The sequence below is a fragment of the Lagenorhynchus albirostris genome, chromosome 1 (genome assembly GCF_949774975.1).
Source record: "Lagenorhynchus albirostris chromosome 1, mLagAlb1.1, whole genome shotgun sequence".
Taxonomy (NCBI): Eukaryota; Metazoa; Chordata; class Mammalia; order Artiodactyla; family Delphinidae; genus Lagenorhynchus; species Lagenorhynchus albirostris.
This window is the reverse complement of record NC_083095.1, coordinates 34869400-34891099: the sequence shown is the minus strand read 5'-3', so window position 1 is coordinate 34891099 and position 21700 is coordinate 34869400. Positions and strand designations below refer to the sequence as shown.

General features: G+C 35.9%; 1 protein-coding gene across 7 annotated transcripts in view; it reads left to right on the top strand.

The window, feature by feature from the left end:
- GPHN (gephyrin) overlaps nt 1–21700 on the top strand; it is a 617632-nt gene that overhangs the window by 512151 nt on the left and 83781 nt on the right. For all 7 annotated transcript variants that reach the window (XM_060140985.1, XM_060140957.1, XM_060140999.1 and 4 more), the window contains 5 exons: nt 2341–2433; nt 11585–11640; nt 18002–18121; nt 19649–19707; nt 20775–20928. In XM_060140985.1, coding sequence (XP_059996968.1) covers nt 2341–2433; nt 11585–11640; nt 18002–18121; nt 19649–19707; nt 20775–20928 — 482 coding nt within the window. The remainder of the gene's footprint in view (nt 1–2340; nt 2434–11584; nt 11641–18001; nt 18122–19648; nt 19708–20774; nt 20929–21700) is intronic.

Genomic DNA, 21700 nt, shown 5'->3' with positions numbered 1-21700 from the left:
ATGTACATACTACATTTTGTTTATCCATTCATCTGTCAGTAGACACTTGGGTTACTTCCACTTTTTGACTACTGTATTGTGAATAATGCTGCTATAAAAATAGTGCACAAATATCTGTTCAAGTCTCTGCTGTTAATTCTTTTGAATATATACCTAGAAGTGGAATTGCTGGATTATATGGTAATTCTATGTTTAATTTTTTGAGGAATCACCTTGTAGCTTTTTTAAACGTCAGAGAAACAGAGGAAGAGCTGTACATGGAGAGTATGTAGCTATTGCCATTGTAGTAATGATTGATGCTCTAAGATCTAAATTTCAGTCCTACCTTAGCCACCTGTGAAATACATGACCTTGGATAAGTTACTTACCCTGTTTAAATTTCTCTTTTTTCATCTGTAAAATGAATATAATAATGCTTTACTAGATTTTTTAAGGATTAAATGAGATTATATATGGATATGATATTACTTAGTAACTTATAAAATTCTATATAAACATTTACTAGATTAACCACAACAGCTGCCAGAAAAACTCAGCTCTGGTGCTATATTTGATTATTAACCACTGTTACTGAGCTATTCCAAATCCCAGAAAATTATTCTCTTAGGATCTGAACTGGCATAACACTTATATTTTCATTCGGCACACCAGACCAGAATAGTTTCAGATAAGGAGCTACCCCAGGTAGTTTATTGTGACCCTGGACAGATGTCATGGGGCTCAGTACCAGAGACTGCCTTATAGCTTCAGGTTCATTTGGGAGTTAATGTTGTATATGTGAATACAAGCCAGACCCTCTGGTCCTACCACTTCCCTGGTCTTACAAAGTATGGTCCATAGCTACAGAATAGTTTCAACCTCCTGGGAGTACCTACAGCTAGAATCTGCTAAGAAGTTCTCCCTTCCAATTCAGGTGTCACTTTCCTGAAAAAGAAAGAGTCACTATCACTATCACTGTGGATCAGAGTACAAAATTTATAATCTGTCTGTCCTTACTTCTTTGTCCTGGAATCTGGAAACCAGAGGCTCTAGGTGGCTAAGAAGGACAAAGCTAAAAACAAAAAAGAAACAAACAAAAAAAGACTCATCCAGCTCTGGAAACAATGGAATTTTCTAAATCTATACAAACATCTTATGTAAATCAAGTTCTATATTACTTACAATCTTTGGAGAGAAGCTTGATTTTTTTTCCTCCTCCTCTTCTTCCTTCTCTATCTCCTATTAATTATTCTGTTACTTCTTTAGAATAATAACAATAGTAATAATAATAATGACAGATTCTGACTAGAGGATTTAAGGAATTGGTCATGACTCTTGAAACTTTTATTCTTTTTGGCACTAAATCAAACTTTTGAGCTGTAACCAAATATGATTGTCATCCAGAGTGGATGAATAGTGGTTTGAATAGTCACTTCACACAATAGATCAATGGTGCTCTTCTTATAGTCACTAATTTTTTTTAGGTTAATAAAGCCAAAATTTTGGCTAAAGTTAAATAGAATAATAAGGAAGCTCCTTTCTTTTCTTTACTTTTCTCTTCTAAAGGAAAAAAAGCTCTAAAAATTACATGTGATCATTGTAGAAAACTTGGAAATTTTCAGAAAATTATAGCAAAGGGTATAAAATTATACATAATTCTAACATACTGCAGTAAACAAATACTTTATATTTTCATGTATGCCTTTCCCATCTTTTCCTATTGCTCTATATACATATATCTTAACATAGTTAGGATTATACATTGTATATACAGTTCTGCATGTTTTTAAGATGTATGTCATAAGAATATTCCTGTCAGTGAATATTTTTCATAAATATTACTTTAGCCTGTATAATATTTTATCATAAGGATACATCATTGTTTAAATTTATGTATTGTTGAACTTTTGATTTCTTTCCATTTCTCACTAATGTAAGCAACTCTGAAATAAACATGTACAGAAAGATTTATCCATTTTCTTAAGATAGATTTCTAGAAGTGAAATTACTGGGTCAATGTCTATGACTGTTTAAGAATTTACTTTTTAAAGAAAATCATCTTTGGATTGTTAAAGGATTAATGACACATCAACTTGAACACATCTTTGATGACTGTGTAGCTACTCATATTCAAATAATCCCTGGAAGCATTGCTATTAATTGACTGAATCTTAATCTTTCATTTCAGACACTAGGATGCATCTCTTCCTTCTGTCGCCTATTCCTTGGGATAGAAATCAGGAGATCTGACTGAGCCCTTATACAAGCCTTGTCAGACAAGTACCTATGTCCATCTTGTTTAGGACTACCTGTTTAACCCACTGCACTTAACATCCATATTTTCCTTCTTTTGTCTTACAGATGGAATGGGGCGAGTCCTTGCTCAAGATGTATATGCAAAAGACAACCTACCCCCGTTCCCAGCATCAGTAAAAGATGGCTATGCTGTCCGAGGTAAATATTTTGGTTTTCTTGAGTATCAACATACTCACATTGTAATTTGGGGTTTTTTTTCAGATTTTTGGCTAAGCCCAGGTACCTAATGACTATTACATCTATTTTCCCCTTGGCTGTCAAAATAATTTTATTCACAGATAACAATGTTAACCTACACCTATATGTTTTCCAGCACAATCTTGATTAAAACTTTTCAGTCACAGTACTATAGTTACTTGAAAATTCTTATTTACAAATAAATATGTAGAGGTTGATAAAGACACTGTATCATGATTTATTCTTTCGGCCTCTACACATACCAAATGGCAGACAGTCTTGGTCTGGAAGTCCAAATGTTTTCTAGTTGAAAACATCTGTATGGTCCAAGAAAGAAGAGCAAACTCCCAACACAGGGATAAAGTGGGGAATTTTTTTTCTCCTGCTTTAAACTCAAACATCAATAAGGGCTTCATAGAAAGCAAGCATGAGGGAAACCTCTAATTCCCTAGAAGATTCCATATTTCAAGGCTCTGAAGCCCCAGATGGTACCAGCAGCTCATGCCTTTAGAGTTGCCTGGGATTGCATGAAGCTCAAAAGCAAATACTAAATAGCATTTGCCTGCCTAAAGTCCAATCTACAAAAGAACCCAAAATGAAACTGCAACTGAATTGCTTAGAAATTATTATTGGTTATTAACTCAAGGCTGGTATCATTGAAGAAATGTCTAAAAACATTTCCCAGTTTATCAGAGCTGTTAAGAAGGCCAATTCCTTTTTGATGGTCATTTATGGAGTCCCTTACTTGATTTTTTGGTTTTGGATTCTTTTTTTACTCTATCTAGCTATTAAAATAATTTCTTCTTTCTTGTAATTAAATACATTCATTGACCTCCTCCGTGTTCCATTGCCATATCTTAGCAGTATCTTTCTCTGTTGGAGACAGTAGAACAAATGGTTAAGATTATGGACTTTGAGTGATAAAAAAGTGAGTGATAACAAAGTAAGAGTGATCTGGGTTCTAGCACCAGTTCCATCTATGTAAGTTTGAGCAAATCACTTAAACTTTTTGAGGCTTGGTTTCCTCATCTATAAAATGGTGATAATTATAACAGTATTTATCCCAACAGGTTATTGTGAGAATTAAGTGAGACTGTAGAAGGCCTTAAAGTATGTGGCAAACACACACACACCAAAAAAGCACTCATTTTTTTAATGTATAATAATAGTACCTATTATTACTATTATTATTTTTATTTTTTTATTATAATTATCACATTTTCTTAAACCATCTCTGAAAAAAGGATAACATTTATCTAAACTGTTATTCTCATAAAATGGTGGAGAGATTAATTCCTACTAGTGTATTCTTTCTCAGGAAACTGTCTTAAATGCACCTCATTCAGCTCTATCTCACAAATTAGAGTATTTCTGAAAATATAAACAACAAATCCCCAATGCCTCCTATGTTTTCTCTTCCAAATTCATTTCTTCTATAGTGTTTATTATAATGAATATTATCCAGAAAGAAATTTATTTTAGTCTTCTGATAGCCTCACTGGCTCTTGTTTCTTATTCCCTCTTAAATGTAAATTCTGTTTGAACTTACAATTGGTAGCCATATTGGATTGCTATGACATGATGAATTCTTACTTCCAGAGTAGAACAAACAACTACAGCAGATGAAACACCAAAATGACAAGAAAGTCTATTTTTTATATTCTCGGTAATGTAAAGTAAGAGAAAGTGAGAAAATAAATTATATTAGGCAGAATTATTCTGAAACAGAAAGTTGTTCTGTGATTTTTAGATGAGGTAGCAGCAGCTCAATAAAAAGAAACTATTGCTTTTAGCTTTTCTAGTTAGCCCATATGAGCCAGGAAAGAGCCTTTCTGCAACTGTAGATTCTATCAAAGAAATTTATATATAAAATTACCATTTAGTATATCATTTATTTTGTTTTAGAGTGGTGGTGTTTTTAGTTATTTCACACACATACGCAAGCACACACACACACACACAAACATTTAAAATGACATCTCACGGTATAAAATGTTCAACAGATAATCCACCATGCAGCTAATTCACATTATTTCTTTCCTGTGAAACATTGCTAGTTCTCTAAGATGTGGAATGTATAACAGAGACATACAGATAACCATCATGGATATGGTTAAATTTCAAAGTAGGAATGACTGGTTAATTATGATCAACATAATTAAGGCAGCAGAAGTCATCAGTGAACAAAAAGGCATGGTCTTAGTCTTTTCTGTGTTATAATACCAACCCCAGGCAGTGTTTTGCTAAAGAATATCCTTGAGGCTATTGTTGTGGCTCTCTACCTCTCTCCTTTTATACCTTCTTCTCTCCACCCCTTCTTCCTTTACTCCCACTCCTTTCTCCCCACTCCCTTTATTCTCCTTGTTTTTCTTCTCCTCTGCCTTTGCCTTAGGCCTTCCAGTAATAACCAGTGGCACCTGTGAGCATTGCTAACCCTCTAGGTGTAAAGAGGTTGCTAACTTGCTCTGGATCACTAAGCATTAGCCAGTATCCTTCAGAAACATGTGGGATAAAACTCCAAACCAGTTGGAGGATCACTTGCTTTAAGGTATGTGGGTTGAAAAATCAAGACAGTAACAAATAGCTAAAGAAATAGGAACAGCTTTTAAAAAATAAGAAAGAATAGAGTATAAAGAAGATAGGAATCAAGTGATGATGATGTAAACTAATAAACCTAAAACTACATTCAGGAGGGAATGAATTTGAATGATGAAAGAAGAGAAAAGAAAATGAAAGTAGCATTTACCAGTTAGAAGCAATACAATAGTTTTATTCGTATTTTTGAGGAGTTATTTCTCCCTTCACACTGATTAAGCCAAGCACCTTCTTGATGCATTCACACACTCCTATAGAGATGTGGGTGCCCATTGTCTCACAATTGCTTCTTAGATGTTAGGTAAAAATAAAAAAAAAAAAAAGGTAAAAATATCTCAGAATACCAAATTCACTCTCTTGAAAATGTTCAATTTGAAAGGCTTATCACTTCAGAATTAGTTTTGGGATTATTTAAGAAAAGGGAAAATTATAAACAAGCCAGTAATTATTTTGAGAACCATGTGCAACAAACAATTCTGGAAAATTATATTAAGAGAAATCCTTGCCATTTAGGTTAAGTAAATATTAAAGCTTTTTCTTTTATACATTCTGATTAAATACATGCTTATGAAAATACAGAAAATCAAAAAGAACATTTTAACCCATTATCTCACTGTCTAGCTACTATTAACATTTTGTTGTACTCCTTCCAGTGTATTAAAATGCATACTAAAATTCGGTATAAACTTTTTGATTTTGAGCTATTTCTTATTCTGTCACAAAAGTAATGTTTTAGAGTTTCTGTTTTGTCCATTTAAATCCTGTTTGGCCATAAGCTGGTTTTCTAACTCATTTGACAGCCAGTGGCCTTCCACTGTAGGACACTTTGGATGAAAAAGAAAGCCTTATGATATAGGAGTATTACTCATGTGAGCAGAGAGATAATTTTGAATAATTAATTTAAGTTAATCCCCAAAAGCTTAAAATAATGTATTTAAGGAAATAATATATCTTTTCTCAATACTAACAATATATGGGCATTTTTCTCCTGGAAGATGATGGTAAAGAATACAAAATGCCTTCTCATTCATCTGTTCTACTCCTTGCTCCCTGCTTTCCAGGCAGCAGATTTAAAATTCCAAACAACTCACCTGATTTAATCCCTCAGTATAACTGCAGCAAGTATTAATCCTGTTGTGCTAGTCTTGTCACCTACCCTTGCCACCACTCCAAACTCATGCTACAATGTTAATTTTAGTATACACATAAATATCAATACTATTACCCTGTTGCCTATCATCCAGTCTTAGACAGTTTGGTTCTATAATTAGAGATAAACAGAATATTAGTCCTTCTGCCTTATTCCTCTATTGAAGAATAGAGGTGCCTAGGACCTCTGAAAGTTATGCTATCTATGGCCTCTGTTTATTCAGTCCTAACATGGAAATGATGAGGCTTTTGTTATTGAAAATAAGTGAATAGCTATAAAGGATTTCAAGAGATTTAAAGAGAGCTCCCACATGGCTGGAAAATGAAAATGAGGGATAATTCTAGGGCAAATGGCTTGAGGATTTTCTATACATTGCCACAATGAATAGTTATCTAATGGTATCAATTTTATATCAAATGATATAATCAGAAATCTTCAAATAAAGACTAAAAGTGTTTTCTGGACATTAAAAAGGTGGAAGTGGGAGCAGTTTCAGGGTCTAGCATTAAGCATTATACAGTGCATTTGCTGTTAGGATTTGGTTTGTATTGCTTTTATCTCTTCCTTCAAATTAAATTCTACAGTTACAAAACAGAAAAGAAAACTTATTAATAGAAATGCCAGAATTAGTGGGGGGAAAGAGTCTAAGCCTTTACAGAAATCCTTGGAATCCATCCATCTTTTCTAATGGCGTACTGTGGCTTACTTAATTTCTTTCCAAGCTTTAGCTTCATCTGCCACTGTACCTCCACTTCTGCCCCCTCCCACCCAAGCTGGTAGAATTCATCTTGAAAATGGCAACTTTTCTTTTACCTGTCTCTTTAATAGATATTTTAAAATAAATATCGGTAAGTTAGGTAGATTGATCGTTACTTTTCTGTCTTTATAATAAATAGTTAGCCTTGGTGTTGATGTAAAATCAGGACTTCTGTTGTAGTTCACTGATTTTTTATTTCTTAAGTTTTCTCTTAGTCTGAATTTGTCTGTATTCCGTTCAATCTTACAGTGCTCTGCTCCTCAGAAGGGGTAGTCCATGAACCAACTGCATAAGTATCAGCTTGTTAGAAACGTAGAACCTCAGGGCCTGTCCCAGACCTACTGAATCAGAATCTGTATTTTAAGATCTCCAGGTGATTTCTATGCACATTAAGGGTTGAGAAGCACTGTTATAAGGGAAATGGTAAAAATGACTCCTCCGTTGGTACCAGGGACTTTCTATAATGTTGGTTGACTAAGCCTTCCTTATCTAGCATGTTTCCCAGGTGGAAATTTTCAGAGCAAAGTGGAGAACATAGTTAAAGTGAGATATATTCTCTCCCCAGTCAGTGTACCTTCCTTGGCAACAAAGCATCTTGCTTCTTAGAATCATTTAAAGGCTCTTTCAGTTGTTGGCCTCCCTGACACTCTATATCAACCTTGCCCCGGATTATCTCTAGCCACTCATTATATAATGACATTTGTTTGGAGCATTTGTGCAGAACACTGATATGAGCATTTTGAGTGTATGTATATTTGCATGTGTGGGGAACAGGAGACAAGAGGAAGACTGAAGAGCAGAGGGTTTCAAAAAAGAAATAAAGGAAGTGATCCCTACCTACCACACATTTATAAAATTATTTAAGAAAATTTACAAAGCACAATACTAATGTGTATAAGACAGTTTACAAACTTCCCACCTAAGTATTATGGAAGTGCCAAATTGATTTCTTTGTTTTATCAAATATTTACTGAGCATCAGTGATGAACTAGGCACTATGCTAGACATAATCTAAGTTATATAGAATTAAGCAGAGCAGTCTTTCTGAACATTCTAAAGATGGTGAATGTTGACTCGTATTTTGAAGAAAACAATATACATGAACCAGCAGAAAATGGAATGCATTCAAAATACAGCATTTTGCAGTGGAAAATATTATTTATTGTTCATTCATGCATGCATCTTTCTACAAAGATTCTTAGGAGCCACACTCATTCGTTTCTTGAACTTTCGAATACTTCATATATTGAACATTTATTGAATACCTATTATTCAGCAGGTACTAGGAATTTCCCTGAGACAAATAAGCAAATGGTTACAAATACATTAGAAAGCCATAATTAGAGTTATTTCAGGAATACACTGTGGAAACAAAAGAAGAAGTAGGTGACTCTTGAGGGAAAGGAAGTCAGATATGACTTCCTAGAGAAGGTGACACTTGAGCTGAGTCTTAAAAGCTAAGAAGTCTTTAACCAGAAGGCAGGGAGAAGAAAAGGACACTCCAAGCAGTGAGAGTAGCATATGTTATGGAGCTGAAATATGAGTCATCTTGGTATTCTCAGGTACTCCTGAGAGTAGCTAGACTATAGGATAGAGGGAGGACGTGAACCAGAGCCTTTACACATACTGTTTTCTTTAGGTGAATATCTATAGATGAAGCATTTTCATTTCCTCTCTGTCTCTCTCCCTCTCCCTCCATCTCTCCCTCTCTCCCCATCTCTCCCTCTTCCCCCCACCCTATCTCTCCTTCTCCTTTTCCCTCTCCCTCTCCCCCATCCCCACATATTTTTGCCTACTTAACTCTTCCTCATCCTTCATATTCAAATCATAAATTCTTTTATCAGGGTGTCTTTCCCTAACCCTCCAGTGTAGTTCAGGTACTTTCAGTGTATGCTCTCATAAAACCGTGTTCCTTTCCTTTAGAATGGTTTTCTTAATTTGTATTTATATACAAATTTATATGTTTGTTAATGTGACTATTTGATTAATATCTATCTCCCTCACATCGGTGGCTTTAAGAGTTTTGTTTTCACCACACCCATAGAAAGACACACATTAATACATTAGACATCACAAACCAATGATATACACATACATATATAACATATACAATGCATATAAATATATATGCATGCATATATATAAACAAAAATAAGTTTCTTGACACAATTTTCACCTTTACCATGAGTGATGAGATATATTTTCTGTTCTTTTTCTTTACAAGATGATTTTACAGCCCACCTGTATTTGTGATCTAGAGTTTGAAAAACATTGCAACAGACTGACACTGCATTAGAATAGAAACAATATCTAGTTTTACTCTCTACTCTGTCCCAGCATCTAATATAACACTAAGAGCACAGAAGACCTCAGTAGAAATTTAGTGAATGAATGAAAGGAATAAAAAGCCTTAAAAGATATTATTTTTAAAGTATGGTTATTCCCATTTTTATCAACAAGCAAACTGAAGGTTAGAGAAAGTTTTAGTAATTTGCTGAAAGTCCTGAGGCTAATAATAGGCAGAACCAGGATTCAGATTCAGCTTCTAATTCATACTCTAAAACCATGCTAATTTTCCCTTGAGCAAGAAGTAAAAAGAGAAAACATCTAGGTTGCTTATGGGAGGTGGAAAGCTGGTAATATCTCTATCAGAGAAATAATCAAAACTAAGTTTATTCAGTTTTGAGATGCAGTTAGTACAGAACTCTGAAAGATAATTGACTTTTTAATTTTCTACAGTAAGAAAATTATGATTAAAATACTGCAAAAATAAGTGTGGGGGCAGATGAAACAAAATTGGTAAAATGTTGATAATTGTTGAAGCAGTGATTTCTATGTCTGTTCTAAATTGTTTCATTAAAAAAAAAAGAGGAAAGAAAAAAGAACCCATGAAAGCAGCATAAGAATACCATTGCAGGAAAACTACAGTATTCTCTTTCTTACAAGTGAACACTGAAAATACAATAGCATTCCAAAAAAACACCAGAAAGCCAAGAGTTTATTAATTGAGACAATGTCTAAAAAGCACAAGATACAACATCTAGTAAGCAGAAGACACCCAATGTTAATTTTTGTTCCTCTTCACATCAGGTTAACCAAAGCCAGCTGTGCAAAATAGTGACTTATTATAAACGGTATTGTATATATAAGGCTTCAGAAAAAATACTACTTTGTAGTCACATAAAGAAACAATAATTTTTTAAAAAAATAAATGTAATCAGGCTACATGGATTCTCTTATATCTGGCTTTCTTTCTTTTAAAAATTTATTTATTTATTTATTTATTTTTGGCTGCTTTGGGTCTTTGTTGCTGTGCGCGGGCTTTTCTCTAGTTGCAACGAGCAGGGGCTACTCTTCCTTGCGGTGCATAGGCTCCTCATTGCAGTGGCTTCTCTTGTTGCCGAGCACAGGCTCTAGGCGCACGGGCTTCAGTAGTTGTGACTCACGGGCTTCAGTAGTTGTGGCTCATGGGCTCCAGAGCACAGACTCAGTAGTTATGGCACACTGGGCTTAGCCGCTCCACAGTATGTGGGCTCTTCCTGGACGAGGGCTCGAACCTGCATCCCCTACATTGGCAGGTGGATTCTTAACTTGCGCCACCAGGGAAGTCCAAGAAACAATAAGTTTTATATATCCTCTCTAAAAGAGGGAAAATACTTTTTATTATTTATCAACATGACTGCAAATATGATTAAAATATTCATATAAATAGTGTTATCTTTGCTGTGTATGTGCCCCCAAACCCTTGCTGTATGCTGATTACAAGGAGATAATGGTCATGATCATGAAACTCATTAGGTATGCATTGCCTTGCCAATAGTATTGGTCTGAAATCCAATTGTATGTGAAGAAAACCCTTTTGAATACATTTATCTCCAGGAATATTTTTTCATCCAGCCATTACTATACTGTATATAGAAAAAAATTGGATGAGAAGTTTTTTCCGTCTCAAGTCTGAAAGTGTTTCTTCCAATTTAAAAATAAACAGTCAATGGGAATTGTGATGCAGCACTGCCTGTGTATTTTGATTTAGAACAGAATTTTGATCCATCATAAAAAAAAAAATACTGTATTGGAAATTCAGGGACTGGGGTTTTAGTCCTAGCTCTACCACTAGCCAGAACTTGTTAAAGGTACTGAACCTTTTCTACCTGAGTTTCTTCATTCTGTAACTCATTTCCTTCAAGTGTCAAATGAAGAAAAGAATATATGTTCTTCCTACTTCACTTGCTACTTCATACATATGTCTCCATGAGTGTGTACACACATATAACGCATACATGCCCATTTATTTAGGACAATAGGCTAAAAGAACTTCCTATTAAAAAGTGCAAGAGTGGAAATTATGGAACAACAAGAAAACTATCTCCAGAGACACCAAGAAAAGGCACAATCTGGACCACTTCTGTTGGTTCTTGTGAGTTGTGGATACCGAAGATCAAACTAGTAATAACAAAGCCCTTTTCTAAACTAGGAGATCAGAAAAGTATTCCACTTTCCTGAAGCCTTATCTGATCATTTGAGTCAAGTTTTAGAATTCCAACACTAGGTTCTTATTCTTTGCTATAGGTCCATTCTGATGATTGTTCTTGGTTCTGTTCATCTCACAGCTGCCGATGGCCCAGGAGATCGTTTCATCATTGGGGAATCCCAAGCTGGTGAACAGGTGAGATTCATAAGCCTGAAAGGCCCTAAAGATCTTAGTTTCAGGGACTTTGGGCTTCTAATTCTAGACTTCTGCCATTGTTGTAATGGAAATCTTAGAGAAGGATTAGACAGGTTATCAAAGAGATGAAAGGATGGTTCCCATGAGAAAGAACCAAATGAATTATTTCTTAACTGAAAGAATCTGCATCTATTAATATACAGCATGATGTTACTGGTATGTCTCAGATGACATGCCCCACAAGCATTTTCCAGCCCTGTGATTGGATGAATCTTTCTTCTGGTATAAACATTAATGTTTGAATAGAGCTAAAATTTCTAAGTGGTCTTTGCAGAGTTTTCCCCGACTCGTGTTACATACAGGGAAATTTAGAAGAAGCAGATTATTTAATCTTTCTAGCTAATCATTTTGATTAATTTTTCTCATCAGGGAGCTAACCAGAGAACAGGTATTTCTTAATAGAAACGAAGCACTAATGGGCCATGGTCGAAGTACAACAGAAGTCCTCTTAATTAATGCTTTGGATACCAGTAATTGGTCATTTAATTGGAAATAAGTTACAAGTGGGAAATTATCTTTTACTTTTAAAATAAATATAAATGTAACTTAAATAAATGAACATTTATTTGTCAGTAATTTGATGGAGAGCTAGGCTTTTTTTTTTTTTTTTTTTTTTTTTTTTTGCAGTACGCGGGCCTCTCACTGTTGTGGCCTCTCCCGTAGCGGAGCACAGGCTCCGGAAGCGCAGGCTCAGCAGCCATGGCTCACGGGCCTAGTCACGCCGCGGCATGTGGGATCTTCCCGGACCGGGGCACGAACCCGCGTCCTCTGCTTTGGCAGGTGGCCTCTCAACCACTGCGCCACCAGGGAAGCCCTAAGGCTTTTCTTTTAATAAGTATCTGCTATTTGAACTTCTCTTATACCCAAAAGGCATTATATGTGATTTCAAGTTTTAGTTTCTTTAAAGTAGAAAAAAATTTAAGGCCTTTGTGAAGTATCTAAGTATAGAATCCTTCTAGATTTTTATTATACTTTTATAATTTTTTTTACAGTTGCTTCACCCATACCTAATTTGACATCAGTTCTTTTTAGCAGCCTTTTTTAAATGAGTTTTTCCAAAGGTTTAACTTAATTTTTATAGGAAAAAACTAACTCCTTTTACACTCATATATCATTGGTTTATGTAATATTTATTTAAATAACTTAATTCAGTAGCAACTATTGCCACAAACTGGTACAAACAATTTTGGGAGCAAACTCAGTTGAATCTTAGGTGTACAAGAGAAGAGTCTAACAGTTTCAAACAAAGTGTCTGTAGGCATCATTACGTTAAATAGGAAATAGAGAGCATATGTTAATCCAGTGAGTTTTGAAAGTTGGTTAAAAGAGCACCTTCCTTATTGACTAGAGGCAAAGGGAAAACCAACACACTTTTCTGCTACCACCAAACACTCATAAGGATTATATAAAAATAAAGGAGGGGGGCTTCCCTGGTGGCGCAGTGGTTGAGAGTCCGCCTGCCGATGCAGGGGACACGGGTTCGTGACCCGGTCCGGGAAGATCCCACATGCCGCAGAGCGGCTGGGCCCGTGAGCCATGGCCGCTGAGCCTGCGCGTCCGGAGCCTGTGCTCTGCAACGGGAGAGGCCACAACAGTGAGAGGCCCGCGTACTGCAAAAAATAAATAAATAAATAAAATAAAGGAGGAAATAAATAAATAAATAGGGCAGTTTGAGCAAAAGCTATATCCCACGCCTTAGCATGTACTCCCATATGTGCTAAAAATAGAGAGGGGTTGAGGAAGTATATAGGAGAAGGATGGTGCCAATGGTGGTAACCCTAGCTGCCTCACCTCTACATCCAAGCATTGAGGAGTACTGTGTACAGGTCTCTGAAGCTAAGCCTGGCACTGTAGTAATTAGATCCTTGTCCATGCTGTGCACAGGCTGGTTTTGCTCTTCATGACTGTTTTCCTGACAAAAAGAACAACTAGACCTAGGTCACTTTTTTATAAATAACTTTCATTATGACCTCATAACTTACTTGACCTCTTAGTATGTGTATCCATCAGCAATGGACATACAAAGCATCCATTTTTTTAAACAAAGCCCCAAAATATCAATTATTCAAGGAGTACTTCTCTGATCTTCAACTGAGTCTATCCAATATTTATCATACATACCTACTGTCTGTACCAAGAAGCACTGTGCTAGGTTCTAGGAATATAAAATAGATTAATACATGATTACTACTCTTAACAGTTTACATATAGTGGAGGAGACAGAGTATAAACAACTAAATATAATACAATATATTAAGTGTTAAACTAATGCTCTCAGTCATGTGCTATGGAGCACAATAGAGAGGTTGAGCATTTTGTCCTAGAAGGGCTAGGCGGATGACATTGGAGCTGGGCCTAAGAGAGTTTTACAAAAACAGAAACAGAAATGAAAAAGGAACATTCCAAGCAGAAAGAACAGTATAAGTCAAGACCCAGTGGTGTTGGAAAAATTGCATGGTATTAGGAATTTGCAAATAGTTTGTGGTAGTTACAGCCTAGAATACTTAGGCATAGGTAGCAGATTGTTAAGAGCCTTATGGACCCTTAAACTTTATTTACTAGTTAAGACTTCCAACTGATAACAAGGAGCACAAGAAGAGTTGTGAAATTAAAAAATTGCCAACTTCTTGTAAGTTCTCATAAAATTTTGATGGGAAAAAAGATCAAAGCTATATAAGAAAACAGGGTTTTTCCTCAAGTTACCTGTGATGTACTTTATCTATAACTGATGTATCATATACATACACTCTTTACAGCAATCTTAGGGATCTTGCAAGAGCCAAATTGCTCACTTATTGAAAGTAAATACACTTGAGCACTAGGGGACCATTGCATACACTGAGACAGTTATTTACAACATGGCTTATTGGTGTACCAAAATACTTAACCTTAAATCACTTATAGTTTGGTCCTATTGGTTAGCATTGGACACTTTCAGTTTCAGTTGTGTAATTATAAAGTGCTATCATTGGACAAAGTTCAAAAAATCCAACTCAATATCTCTATTAAGGAAAAATCAAGATTTTTATAGTTTTTACTTTATATAAAGTATGTAAGTTACCTATATCAATAAAAATAAAAGAGTTGGTAGTCTTAACAATCTAAAGGAAGTACTTCATTTATTGCTAGAGTTTTTCCAGTTGATTCAATTCAATTGCAGTTTATATGTCTACTCTAAGTAGATATATAAATGTCTTTATATATCCAGTAATATCTTTTACATTAGATTTAATATAAGTGAGCTGGTGGGAATCCTTCACCTACCATTTAGAATTACTGGTTTTGGAGAGGAGCCAGATTTTTTATTTAGCAGCCACACAGAAACACTTCTTTAAAGTTGGTTTAAGCCAAGAAGCAGAGAAAATTACAGGTATAGCCACAGTAAAGCTTAAAGTAAATTTACATAATATGGTACATTGAATCAGACTAAATTGAGGGAGGGCTCCAGGCTAACACACATCAGCTTAAGAAGCAACTACCCTGAAACTCACTTTGGGAATCACTTTCTGCCTTAGCCAAAAAGGCACTTTCAGGGGAATAAAAGGGCTTCTTTAGACCTACATTAAATATTTTTATTGCACAGTCTCAGAAGATAGTTTTGACATTAGCACCTCTACTAAAAAACACATATATCAAAACATTAATGCTTTTCATCAAAAATCACTGCACTGCAAAATGGTCATATTTAGTGAATTAAGAGATGCACCAGATAATAAGTAGTATCTGGGGTTGAAAAAAAATTAATGCATTGAGGACTTGCCCAGTAGCGCAGTGCTTAAGAATCCACCTGCCAATGCAGGGGACACAGGTTCGAGCCCTGGTCCAGGGAGATCCCAGATGCCACAGATCAACTAAGCCCGCGCCCCACAACTACTGAGCCTGCACTCTAGAGCCTGCTAGCCACAACTACTGAGCCCGCGTGCTGCAACTACTGAAGCCTACGTACCTAGTGCCCGTGCTCCACAACAAGAGAAGCCACTGCAATGAGAAGCCCACGCACCGCAACAAAGACGCAATGCAGCCAAAACTAAAAATTAAAAAAAATTAATGCATTGAGCCCTAAGCTTTTTTCTTTAATTCTATGCATTATCTTGGTAGAAAATTACATTAGAATGTAACAATTCCAAATAAGCCTGAAATGTGTTTTGTTTTGTTTTTCTTGCGGTACGCGGGCCTCTCACTGTCGCGGCTTCTCCCATTGCGGAGCACAGGCTCCGGACGCGCAGGCTCAGCGGCCATGGCTCACGGGCCCAGCCGCTCTGCGGCATGTGGGACCTTCCCGGACCGGGGCACGAACCCGTGCCCCCTGCATCGGCAGGCGGACTCTCAACCACTGCACCACCAGGGAAGCCCTGAAATGTCTTTTTGTGAAATAACATAATAAGGGGATATAAAGTATGTAGTTCAATGCCAGATTTGATCCCAAGAAACTTTCTCCAGTGACTTGTGGGAGAAAATCAGTGAGAACACCGGAGTTGTAAGCCAAGAAGGATTACATGGTTCATGTAGTTGTTGTGGTAATGAGACATGCATACTTATTCATTCATTCTGGAAATATTTATTGACTACCAACTTTGTGCCAGATACTTTCTAGGCTTTGGGATGATAGAGCAATAAATATGTCTGGAAAGAGGGTGATTAAAGATTAATGAAATGACTCTACCCAAGATATAGACAGGATTAAGGGAAACTAACAAAGGAATGTGAAGCACTCAGGTACTATCAACAGTGAGATTTCATTACCTCCTCTAGGTTTGAAGGGGCAAAAGGAGAGAGTAGTACCTAGACCTGGGAGATTGATAGCTATGGGAGAGGTCCACCTAATAGGAGCTGTGGCATCAGTAGTAGAAATGGCATACCCATCACCAAACTGCAGCCCAGCAGGGAAAGGGCAAGGGGAATAAAAATTGTACTTCTCTCTCTCTCCTACCCTCTGATCTCTTGTTGGCCCCTCCCATTGGCTGAACCTAACCAGAAGCCAGAGTGATGGGAAACATCCATATGGACTGAAACAGTCCATAGAGGTTGGCCTTATGGGCCACAGCACAGGAAAATGACGATGTGATCTAGAGAGGCAAAAAGAAAATGAAAATTTCTGTCTTTATAAGGCTTATATTCTGGAATATAATAATGCACCTAACACTGCCTAGCATAGATTGAGTATTCAGTAAATATTAGCTATTGGTGGTATTGTTTATAGCAATAACATTATGGAAATAAGCTTTTTAAGGCTTTTCTAACAAATAAATTTCCAGTTTTACTTTGATTGTACATCTAGTGGAAGGGTATTTTTCCTTAATCATTCCCTAATATTTTTTAATGTGGTAAAAAATGTGTAACATAAAAAGTACCATCTTAACCATTTTTAAGTGTACAGTTCAGTAGTGTTAAGAATATTTACGTGTTGTAACCTAAAATTTTAAATACCTAAGAAGCAGATGTCTTTGGAAAGATATCATTTTTATTGGGGAATTAATGTTATCTCAGAATTTTCTTTTTGGGGAAATTTAAAGCATTCCTTTTCCCAAATCTGACCTAAATCATGGCCCATGACAAGTGACTCTTCTGAGGCCAGATCAAACCTATTAGATGGAGCTGACAGAAATATGATTTTTCCTGTGCTGGGAGGAAGTGTGCAAGGTAGGTCCTGTAGTCAGTCTCCCATACCATTCATATGAGAGCTCAAACAATAAAAATCTTGGATATAATATTTAACCCAAATCATTACAGACACTGGAATCATTTTTAAATGATTTATTTACATTTGTTAGACTTTTATTATTAGTTGCAAGGTGAACTAATATATTTTATAAAGATTTTCAAGAGTAATAATTAAAATAATTTTTCTGGCTTGCCTTTATTTAACTAAAACGTTGGTTAATAAAATACTACATTTCTCAAACATCAGAACTTCAGTAAATGATCAACATGATGGTTTTTCATAATTGTCATTCATAAAATCATATTACATGGTATTTTTTTAAAGACTGTAAAATCACTTTATATATATTAAGAAAATTCACAATGGGTGAGAGACAGTAGTGGCAAATATAAGTGGTAGTTCTTCAAAAGGAAAGCAGGGCACCAAGAAAGACATCTAAATAAGTCATTACTTAAGTCAAATGAAAGCCTCTTTGGTGTAAGTATATTTGTTTGTGACTTTTATTACATTTTCCCAAAATGAATAAGACTGTAAGATTTTCCTTTTATGGTTTGTTTCAAAAACTGTCACATCTCCTGCAGACTTTTCCTTTGCAGCAGTAAAGTAAATCGACTCTTTCTTGCCTGTTTGTATTTCCAGCCGACTCAGACAGTAATGCCAGGACAAGTCATGCGGGTTACAACAGGTGCTCCAATCCCCTGTGGTGCTGATGCAGTAGTACAAGTGGAAGATACTGAACTGATCAGGGAATCTGATGATGTATGTCATTACCAGGTCTCATGGCTCCATTCCTATGGCGGTATTATAAGTCATGCCTATTTTCTGCAATGTTTATGAGATTAGCTCAATTTTTTTGGTTATGTTAGAACCTTACATTGTAGTGTATAGTAAATAAGGAACTGCCTTAGGCTTGAAAACCTTTTGTTATAGTAGATGTTTTTATGATCATTACTGTGATTACAGCAGAATTTGAGCCACATTTGAGCCAAGAAATTTCATACGCAAGCAAGGAAAGAAACTACCTCAAGATAGAAGAGCAGAGATATTAACTGTTGACTTATCATCTAGCTGAGAAACTTGTTCATCAAGACTAGCTTCTGATAAAATGTGAAGGAGATTTTAATAGAGAAGAATTTAACAAAGAACACTTGGGCAAGTTCTTGAATATTACACTAAGCCAAGCATTTAAACCCAAATGATCCTTTCAGCTCTGGTTTTCTATAATTCAGGAAAATCTGTGCCGCCAAATTACAGTCTGGAAACATTAAATTTATGTCAGTTCCCCCTCTATTGCCTAAAATACAGGACTCTGTTCTAAGTAGGCTTTTATCTCACTGAAACTAGTGGCAGTTATTGAAACCAGAGGATCAGTCACTAATAAAAGAATAACTTCAACTGATGCTTTAATGACTGGCTATCTTACTTGTTTTGAGAAGTTTAAGATATCTTGTATTTTTAAAGTTAGAATTAATAACAAATATATATTCTCCTCGGCTGGGTATATAGTAAAATTTGGCCATGCTGAGACACACCCTCTTTTCTTGATTTGGGGATTTCCTCTTTAATCACCTTCCCACAAGTAAGTCTTATAAAATTCAACTCTTGGCACACAGATCACATTGCCCTGCTGTTAAAACTGTCCAACAGATTTATTGGCATCAGTGAAGCCAGCAGAGCATTGAAATCCAGAACACATGCCCCCACAGACTCTGCCAGATGACAAGACACAGTTCCAGTGTCACAATGTTATTCACAGTCCATAAATGTAAAAATGATGATCACTATTAATTTATAGAAATCTACTACCAGATAAACTATAAGTCCTTCACTGAAATTTCTGCAAGTATTTCAGAAATACCTGCAGATATATATGCAAGGAACCTTGGTAGTATTGAACCCATGATTTAGAAGAGACAGGTTATCTCCATGCACATTCACTGTATCTATTAGGGTAGCCATCTTTTTTTTTTTTCCTAAAGAATGCTGCTTACAAAGTAAGAGTCAGTATTTGAATTGGTACATTTTTTAAAAGCATGAGAATCAGTGAAAATGTTTGTTTGTTTATTTATTCATTCATTCATCCCTTGGCATCAAACCTGATTTTTCAGGAACCTGTGGTAGAAATTCATCATGTTCAAAGGGTTTAGCAAAGGCTTTTCTGTTCCTCTATATTTTTATATATTCTGGGCCTATCTGATGATGAAAGCATCTGAGTAGCTAAATTCTATTGATCAAAATTCAGTTAGATTGTTCTGTTTGAAATTACGTGATTTGCTCTTATTATAGGGCACTGAGGAGCTTGAAGTACGAATTCTGGTGCAAGCTCGGCCAGGCCAAGATATCAGGTAAGTTCATAACATATAGAATGTATAGCCAACTTTTGTTTCTGCCATGATCATGAACTCAGGAGAGCATGGCTATTATAAATTCACAGCTCAATCAGTTAACCATTAGCTTTCAGGGCTTTTAACAAGTAGCAAAATTAATTTTCTGAATTCTGTATCCCATGTCTGCCCTCCCTACTTTTTTGTAAAGTTGGTAAAGGCAAATGAAATATTCAGAAGCAACATGAGAAGGAGGCAAAGTCATGAACCTACATAATCCACAGTTAATCCTCCTCCTAGATAATCCAGAATTACCCATCCCTACCCCCTTGGTAATCCAGAATTTGATATTAACACAGATACTTTCAGAGTTGAGTATTTATATAATTAGCTGAAAGCCCCTCCCCTATTGACTGCCAATAATAATGGAATAATGTACTACTGTTTATATACAAAGATGAGACTACTGTCTTACCATAAGTAGTGTATATTTGTCAAATGATTTTTCTTACAATTGAATATGTTTGCCCTGATTCTATTAATGCTAATTTGCTCAACATTTTGTAACAAAGCTATACTTCTCCAGTTCCTGTGGCAGCAGGCCAAGAGTGAATGGACCTATACAGCCACAGAACTGGACCAGCCTAAGTGGTCTAAATGGAAATTATCTCCATGACTGTAACCTCATTAGCATTATTCTCCTCACCACAAAGCTAACAAGCTATGGACATGGCATTAGATATTTTCATATAAATGCTTGCCTTACATCAAAGAAAGATTGCAATTGGTGTTTTGGACTGTAATGTGATACAAAACAATTTATAAAATAACTTTCAAACATGAAGTAACATATTCCTGTTTAACAGCAATAGATACAAATCTATTTCTGTCTTCTGTTATGTGATTTAATTTTTTTAATTAAAAAAGCATAGAGTTTTTAGAATCTCTTCGTTTTAGTATTCTGGTCCTGCCTCATCTCTTCACTTTTTCCCCCTTGAGTGTCCTCCTTCTTTAACACTAAAGTTTCCCCTGAGTTGAGAAAATACTGTTCTTAGTCATACTGTTTATGGTTCTGCTTTGACTTTCAGACCCATTGGCCATGACATTAAAAGAGGGGAATGTGTTTTGGCCAAAGGAACCCACATGGGCCCCTCAGAGATTGGTCTTCTGGCAACTGTAGGTGTCACAGAGGTTGAAGTTAATAAGTTTCCAGTGGTTGCAGTCATGTCAACAGGGAATGAGGTAAGGAAAAAAAGCGGAGGTTGGTGGGGGTGGCAGCAGGGGCAAGATGGTGGGTAGTGGGGCTTTCAGATGAAAGTATTTCTGACATTCTGTGTTCTGTGTTATAAATAGAACATTAAGGATTATAGATCTTACCACATTTCTATAACAAGGAAATAATAAATTGGCCTCAGGATAGTTCAAGTACAGAAAATGAAAAGGAAGAACTAGAAATTACATATTAAGAAATGTTCCCTTCCATTTACTAAAATGAAATATTACAACCAATGACCTTCCACACACTCAGTACATATAAACAAAGAATGTTGACTGCTAGCTGTAGGTATTCAACTGTGCAAACCCAGTACTTAGTCTGTTGGGACAATCAATTGTGCATACCCTGCTGCTGAGATGATGGGCCACCTCTGTGTGGGAAATAATTCAACGAACTAGGACACCATGGCTAGCCCCTTTTCTTGCTAAACATTCCATGTGATCTTTAATCACCAGGAAGGATTTGAAAATCAGAGGGTTTTTTTTTTTCTCTAAAGATAGCATCTCTAGTAGCATGCTATTCAGAATGTGTCAAAATGTCATTTCAGCCCTGATTTAGGAAGGGGAATTTAGTCAGTCTTTTTATGAGAACTCTTGAAAAACTTCCTGTTCCCTGTTTGCTTAAGTTATACAAAACTTCAGTTGGAAGCTGTAAGGTCAAACTGGGAATATTGAAAAGTGAATCTGCTGGAAATTCAAAGCCTAAATGCAGAATCAAACTATTGAGATTTTTTTAAGT